This window comes from Camelina sativa, chromosome 17 (genome assembly GCF_030686135.1).
Source record: "Camelina sativa cultivar CO46 ecotype springtype chromosome 17, ASM3068613v1".
Lineage (NCBI taxonomy): Eukaryota > Viridiplantae > Streptophyta > Magnoliopsida > Brassicales > Brassicaceae > Camelina > Camelina sativa.
Window position 1 is genome coordinate 36846773 of NC_141896.1, and position 8881 is coordinate 36855653.

General features: G+C 39.9%; 1 protein-coding gene across 1 annotated transcript; it reads left to right on the plus strand.

Annotated features, from left to right (window-relative positions):
- The first annotated feature begins 320 nt into the window (after positions 1 to 320).
- On the plus strand, positions 321 to 2227 carry LOC104758453 (phospholipase A1-Igamma3, chloroplastic). The gene has a single exon (XM_010481324.3). The coding sequence runs from the start codon at positions 505 to 507 to the stop codon at positions 2074 to 2076; it is 1572 nt and encodes a 523-aa protein (XP_010479626.2). The 5' UTR covers positions 321 to 504; the 3' UTR covers positions 2077 to 2227.
- Positions 2228 to 8881: the final 6654 nt, after the last annotated feature.

The following is an 8881-nucleotide window of genomic DNA, read 5'->3' on the forward strand; positions in this document are numbered from 1 at the left end:
TAGCTAATTAATTTAAAGCTTTAAATCCCAACCATAAGAGTAGTTATATTTTTCCCTTTTAGACTCTACAACACTTGATTAGAAAAAAAAATGAGAAAAAAAAAGAATCATTTGACATGGAAGTATCCGAAATCTCAAAACAAAGTGGATGACTTCTTCGTTTCTTGAGTGGATCTATTACATATTCAATACACATATACATACACGTGTTGCACGATGTGTGGCCATTTTGTAGAAGACTGAATATAGAGCTCCATTATAAAGGAGAAGAAAGAAAGCTCCATTAGTTGCACGTCTCTCTCTTCTTCACCGACCCCATTAAATACACAACAATAAGGAGAGACACTCATACCAAATTCATCATCAATCTTTTGTAACCCAACCAAATCATGATCATCCACCAAAAAAGCCAAAACCAAATTTAATTGATTGAAACGATCATATACATATATAAACTCTCACTTGCGCTCTCTAGTAGTTGTAACTCTCAAGCAACAAATCTAAATGGCTGCTCCATCATCACCAATAACTATCAATAACCCTAGATTCTTCGCTTCTTCCCCTAACAACATCTTCAAAACCCAAGCTCAAACCCTAATATTGACAACAAAGTTCAAGACTTCTTCCATCATTTTCTTGTCTTCATGTACAAGCACAAGCTCTTCAACGACTCAAGAGAAGCTGCCAAAGAAACAAACCCATGTGTTAGACGAGAAACGAGAAGAAAAGGAAGAAGAAGAGGAAGAAGTTGGTCTTCGAGATATTTGGAGAGAAGTTCAAGGTTGCAATAATTGGGAAGGACTACTACATCCAATGAACAATCATCTTCGAAGAGAGATCATACGTTATGGCGAATTTGCTCAAGCTTGCTATGACTCATTCGACTTTGATCCTCACTCTAAATATTGTGGCTCTTGCAAATACCATCCTTCTGATTTCTTTTCAAACCTTGACTTACATCTCCACAAAGGCTACACTATAACACGTTACCTCTACGCAACATCCAACATTAACCTCCCAAACTTCTTCCAGAAATCCAAACTCAGCTCCATTTGGAGCCAACACGCGAACTGGATGGGTTATGTAGCTGTAGCTACGGACGAAGAAGAGGTAAGTCGACTTGGGAGACGTGACATAGTCATCGCTTGGAGAGGCACGGTCACTTATCTCGAATGGATTTATGACTTAAAAGATATTCTTTGTTCAGCTAACTTCGGTGACGACCCATTGATCAAGATTGAACTAGGTTTTCATGACTTGTACACCAAGAAAGAAGATTCTTGCAAATTCTCTTCGTTTTCGGCTCGGGAACAGGTTCTGGCCGAAGTCAAACGGCTTCTTGAGTACTACGGTACCGGAGAAGAAGGTCATGAGATAAGCATCACCGTGACAGGGCACAGCCTCGATGCATCTCTTGCCTTGGTCAGTGCTTATGATATCGCGGAACTTAACTTGAATTATTTACCGGAGAACAATAATAAAGTTCCAATTACTGTATTCTCCTTCTCAGGACCTCGAGTTGGTAACTTGAGGTTCAAGGAACGATGTGACGAACTAGGGGTTAAGGTTCTGAGAGTCGTTAATATACACGACAAGGTACCTTCTGTTCCAGGTATATTCGCAAACGAGAAGTTTCACTTTCAGAAGTATGTAGAAGAAAAAACATCATTCCCATGGAGCTACGCGCATGTAGGCGTCGAACTTGCCTTGGACCACAAGAAAAGCCCATTTCTGAAACAGACTAAGGATTTGGGTTGTGCACATAACTTAGAAGCTTTGCTTCATTTGGTGGATGGATATCACGGAAAAAAAGAAGCAGAGACTATGTTTTGTTCGGCGACAAATAGAGACATAGCTTTGGTGAATAAGAGTTGTGATTTCTTGAGAAGTGAGTACCACGTGCCGCCTTGTTGGAGACAAGACGAGAACAAAGGGATGGTCAAGAGCAGCGACGGACGGTGGGTTCTACCGGACCGACCACAGCTCGAACCTCACTGGCCGGAGGATATCACTCATCATCTTCAACAAGTACTTGGGAAGGTTAATGATTATGATTTTAAACCCACAGTGACTTAAGTCTAAATTAATAATTGTAAAAAGATTTAGTACTGTGTGGGTCAAGTGTAGTAAATTCTGTGTGTTAGTGTATTATTATGCGGCTTTAATTACACTTCCATAATTGTAGATGCCATCACCATGCCTAATTTAAGAATTTAATTCTATGTCATTTAAAAGCTATGATTAGCTACAATATGTAGTTTACAAGAGAACCAATTTCAACTCTCGCCGGTTATGGATTCACCGATGAATTTACAAGTAACAGGGGTGTTGATCGGATATGTGACAGACAACACTTGTGGTTTGAGGAGAGTTTGTTATTGTGACAAGTTAGAATCAGAGTTGGATAGGTAAAAAGACAGAGATAAGTTCAAATCTTGGGGTAGTCTCTATATAAGGACTCTTTGTACGTGATGTAACAGAACAAGAAAATACTAGTGAATCGCTTGTTCCATCAAGCCGAGACGTAGGGTACTCATTCGATACATAAATTCGTTAAAGCTCTGTATCTTTCTTTTTTACTCTCTGTTATTCTCTATTCTACTTCTCTGTTCTACTTTTTTAAACTACTGTTGTTCTCTTTTCCATACAACAACACAAGTCTGTGTTCGGTGGTTTCGAAGGTGAGGTTGTAACAGAGGCCATCATTTCCCGGATCCGCGATGTTATTTCTCATTATTAAAGAGCTATGTATCATATGTAGAAAATATCTGAATTTTCACCTTTCGTCGGTTAGGAGTTAACCCGTAAATTCGTACAAATCATGTGGAAGAAAAGTGGACCACAACAACAAAATGCATGCTTATTAGAGGGTATTATTGAGTGGCTGGATCACTCAACAAAAATAATAATAATGATGAAATCTCTGTTTTCCCCACAGAACATAACAAAGACAAACACAACAACGAGGTGCGCACGATAGAAATTGAAGGATTCAGAGTTGTCATCATGCGTACACAAACCAGAGAGCCCTCCTAAATTTTTAGCTACCTAGATTTGATTTTAAGCCTTCTTCTTTCTGTTGAAAATTTGAGAACGCATAGAAATATATAACAAAGATCTTTTTTCGAGCCATATAAGCCGCTAAAGCCTCAGTGGATCTGAGCACATAACAATTCATGGCACTACAAGTGACACAATTTTTGCTTTCCTTTGAATGGATCATGTATGAAGAATAATAATACATGTGTGTGTGTGGGCGCGTGCGCATCAATTGAAATATCTCTATGTTATAAGGTTAAAAAGAAAAAAAAAAAGTGTGGGCGCGTGCGCATCAATTGAAATATCTCTATGTTATAAGGTTAAAAAGAAAAAAAAAGTAGAAGGACAAAGTTACGGATCGTAAGGGCAATTACAGTATCAATTCATGAAAAAGAAACACAGAAAAAATGAGTTAAAAAAAAACACGGAAAAAATGAGTTAAGAAAACACATAAAAAATGAGTTAAAAAATAAGAAACAGAAAAAAACAACTCGGACAACAAGAAATATGTCTGTGAACAAAAATTATGTAATTTGTTTTCGTTTGGGTAATAATATCAAGTTTCTATTAATAGAAAGAAGTTACGGACTTCAAATTTAAAGAGAGAGTAAGTAAACTCAAACTCCAGGCCGGGACATTCTTTGTCCAAGAACTCACTACACGAAAATTACTAGAAGACGTCACTTCTGCATGTAGATCGACCGGTCCAAACGGGAACGATCGCTCTTCTGATTTTATGCACTCTGGTTTCAGCTTTACGTAAGTGAGATTGATCATTCGTACACGAAGATTGGTCGGTTCCCAGTTTCTGGAATATTTTCGATATCTATTAAAATGACTGCATCCGGATTACCAATCCTCGCATTAGACACATGAGAAACAATTTCAACGAAACCCCATAATTCTGACGAAACAACTGACATATAAATCAACCTTACAAAAACATCAAAAAATAGGATAGGCCCAACTAACCCAAACTCCGCATCCACAAAACACAATCATAAAAAAGTACTTCAGCTCCATGAGTATTTTAGATTCGTAGAGTTTGACAATTTCGCATCAAACTCCTTCGACATCCGACCGAACAAACAACTTGTCTCCACTTCCAGGAACAAGCTTTACTTAATTCACTTACCCCGAACACCACCTCATCTTGGTAATTAGTCGCACAACCAACTACCCTTAAGCGACCAAGTAACAAGAGAGATGGGCTGAAATACTTCATTCCGCTCCAGCCACGAACTTCACCATACTAACGATCCGCTTCAACCCACACTGGCCATTCTGCAGTCCCTTAATCACAACTACAGTTCACCTATTACACTTACAAAAAACTGTTTAAGCATTCCCAACAACTCTTACCAGAAACCAAGCTAATACAACAAGTTCCGCACCACTAACAATCCAACACACATGGTGTCGAACGATACCCTCCCAATATCGGTCGACACCGACACCCTCAACATCATCTCTGTCGACCCTCCCTCGGAAAACCCTAATTTTGACAATTCTCCTATGACCCAACATACAACAACATGCTGGTGTCGATCGACACCACCGTGGTGCCGCTCGACACCCCAAGCTTACCACAAAACTGTTTATGCCAGTGATATGTCTATATTTTGTCTCTCCTTAGCATATATTTATCATGCATTTAGTTAGGATGACTCGTTGTCTTGCATCATTTTCTAGTCTTTTCTATATATTTTGCAAGTCTAGGTAGTTCTTGCATCATCCTTGCATACATTGTGCATTGCGGAGTATTTCAGGTATTTAGGGGACGTTGGAAACGCATTACTCTCTGACCCGCCGTTTGAGCCACTCTCCAACCTGCCTTTTGAGCCATTCTCCAACCCGCTGTTCGAGCCACTCACCGACCCACCGTTCAAGCCACTATCCAACCCGCCGTTCAAGCCACTCTCTGACCCGCCGTTCGAGCCACTCTCCGACCCGCCGTTAGAGCAACTCTCCGACCCACCGTTAGAGCCACTCTCCGACCCGCCGTTCGAGCCACTCTCCAACACCCCGTTCGAGCCGTTCCACTCGAGTGGGATTTAGCTTTTGACGTATTCATCAAAGTTGTAGGGAATTGAGTCATCTTTCCAACGCCGTTTATTTCAAGCCAATCGGAACTGTGGTTCAAGAGTTATCATTGTTTTAGTGGATGCATATACACCCAGCTCGAGCCAAAACCACTCTGGATCGAGTCAACACCACTCTGGTTCGAGCCAACACCACTCTGGTTCGAGCCAACACCCCTCCACTCCAACCAGTCGACCTTGCTCGAGCCAGCCTCACCATGCATCACTCGACCTCACTCGAGCCATCTGGATCGAGCCACTGGACGCACACCGACTCGTTCGCACATGTGAGGAAAACGTTCTGTCTTACACGCTTCAGGAGATTTCCAAACCGACTCTTCACCTTGTCGTTTTAAGTTTTAGGGATTTACATTTTTTTACTATAAATACATTTTGTTAAGTCTTGGTTTGAGACATCTTTTATTCTCTTACTGTTTCTTTTCCTAAAGGTTTACCTAGCTACCAAAAACGTTCTGAGACTTGTAATCCGACACCTTTGAGTTGATTCAGTATTTTCATTTGATTTCTTCTACAAAGTTGTTTTTCACTTTTTAATCTATCTAAGAATGCTTATTTCAATGTTTTCTGGGTTTGCATCCTTGATGATGATTTTCGGATCTGAGTAGTGTGGTAGTTCTTAAGGATGGTATATATTAGGTGGAGGATCTTAGGATGTAGAGTGTTTAAGCTTTGATTTATATGATTCCCTTCTGGACTTGAGTTAGAAATACTTGTTTCTCTCTGATCAATTGGAACTAGGTTTTAGACATTTTCGCACCCAAAAAGTGTTCGATGAAATGTCTGACCAACTAGTGCCAGAGACTTACATTTCTAGCCTAAGAGATTAGTTGTCTAGGAAGTTTGTTGGCGTGAATGAACTTGTTTTTCATGCCATGCTTGAACATGTTTCTCTAGCGAGAGCTAGGTATGGAAGTGTTTGAGTTTGAGTAGCTTCTGTCAAGAGATTGGATTAGCTAAGAAGTGATGTTCATTGTTTAGGGATGGTTTGCTTGTGATATGTTAAACACTCTATAGACTAGGATACTCCACCGACATCAATTACTCCCATCCTTAAGACTTCTTTCTTTCTGATTTCTATTGCATTCCTAAGACTGTTTCGTTTCTTGCTTTTTAGTTCATGCTTAGACTCGTTTCTGTTTTTATTCATTTTCGCTTCTTGTCATGCATTCTCGTTTCTAGTTCTGTGACTCATTTTTGTTTTGCATTTTGACCATTCTAGGATTGTTAGACAAACACTCTCTTTGAATTGGCTTGACTTGAGATTGCTTGATTGCATTTTGATTGTTAGCAACATCCCATTTAGATTGACACCTTAAGTACTACAACACATAAGGTTAATTGAACCTGCTAAGACATACAAAAATCCTAGTATCATCCAGACCGCAATACAAACCCCTGGTTAAATCATAAACCAACCATTCATTTCACAAACTCACAATTGGATATGGAGCCTATAGCACCATGAAGCTCCCCACCAAATTTCAGCTCAATCGGATTCCATTTCACCCTCCAAATGTTGCCCCAAAGTGGCTATCCTGAACCAGTCCATGCAGCTGTCTATGGGTGTTGGTCGATGTTCGAAAGCATAGTGGTGTTGGTTGACACGACCAATGCTGTCGAACGACACCACACCTGAAACACGAGCCAAAGTCGATTTCAAGCGCCTCTCGGCCAGCAAAACATAATTTCAAAACCAATACTCTTTCCCCAACAATTAAACACATAAACTACGCATTCATAGAGACAACAAAAATAGAAAACAACACATGGATTCTCCCAATCCATCTTACCTATCACAAATCCATATCAATCATCCCAATCCCCTAGATGAGCACCATACCATCTACTAACCATGGATTAGGGACAAATTTGGGCAAGGAATAACACCACATAACCAATGGTGATTTCCTTCCCTCCTCCACGCCTCAGTAACAAATCTCAGCCTCTTTCCTTCTCATGTCCAACCCCAATCTATCTCCTTTGTCCATCCTTCCAAGAGAGACAACAACAACTCCCTCCTTATCTTTAAAGGACAGAAAACGGCTGGGAGAGGAACCCCTAAACCGAGAGTGGTGTTCTCTAATGACATAAAAGGTTTAGGGTTTTTCCAAACCACGCTAAACCGCACAAAAATTAGAGAACAAACCAAAACAACCTGACCACTTGTGGTGTCGAGTGACACTTACCACTGGTGTCGGTCAAAACCCTTCTTGAAATCCTCAATTTTGGTTCACGGACGTTACAATTCTCTCCTACTAACAAGGATTTGTCCTCGAATCCAGCAGCACAGCTCATCAGCAATGAATTCCAACCACCATCGCTGCAATGATTAGTTTAACCTTTGAACATCCAGTTCCCTTGAGACAACTTTAGAAACCGCTCCTTTTATATGCCTACTGCATCCTGAGGCAAAAACTTGGAGCTACACTCTTCACAAAATTCTTTCCTTGGTTCAAAACCGCCTTCACACTACTATTTGCAACACTCCTTCTAGTGTCGATCGACATCCATTCCAAACCTCTCTTCTGGTTCAAGAATGTTACATGTATTCTTATAGTTAATATATTTGATATATATCATCTTAGATTCGTATATATTCTTTCTAGATTCTCTATATCTTATTAGATGCAACAAATATAAGATTTTTTTTTAATTGTTAGTTGCTTTTCATTTACATAAGGAAACTACAAATATTTCTTCTTTGGCTTTAGTTGCCGATTTGATTTTCTAATGATCATATTTTCTGCATTGTCTTCCTTTCTCTTGCTCATCTTAGCCTTGCTCTTCAAATACTCATGATCATAGCTTCTATGATCAAGGGCTTTGTTAAATTTTTTGGCATATATGTCAGCCCAAACTTGGTTCAACTCACATCTACACCTTCTCTATTCTTCATACTTTTGTTCCAAACGTTTCAAGACAAACGGCAAAGCAAGAGATGGATTGTTCTTTATCATGTTAATCATTTCTAGTCCACTATCTCCATACAACCTCTCTATGGACCTTTGATATGTCTATATTTTGTCTCTCTTTAGCATGTATTTTTCATGCATTTAGCTAGGATAACTTATTGTTTTGCATCATTGATAGTCTCTTTTGCATAGAATGTATACGTAGGTAGTTTTGCATAAATTCTGCATTGCATTGTGCATTTTAAAGTATTTCAGGTATTTAGGAATTGTCCAGACCATTTGGAGCAGAATAAAGCCAGAAATATGTATCTGACTTGAGCAACATCTCGTGGACTTGAAGCCTTGGACTCGAGCAACATCTCGTGGACTTGAAGCCTTGGACTCGAGCACCACCTCAAGGACTCAAGCCATCCCACTCGAGCAACACCTCAGGTTTGACGATGTTGGACTTGAGCGAGACAACCTCAGCTTTGACGATGTTGGACTCGAGCAACACAACCTTAGAATTCGACAACATTGGACTCGAGCAACACATCTCAGACAACTTCGGACTCAAGCACACCTCCAGGAGACGACGTTGGAATTGACCGCCACACCTGGAGGAGATGACATTAGACTCAACCGACCACGCTAGACATCCAACTCGAGTGACCCGACTCACATGTCTTAGAAGATTCCCAAACGGCTTCTCTATCTTGTCATTTTGTGTTTTAGGATTTTCTAGTTTTCCTATAAATACTCTCTTAAGTCTTTACCCAAAGAATATTGTCTTTAACCTAGGGTTTATATGTAGCCACTAAAAACGTTTCTGAGTTTATAATCAAGATA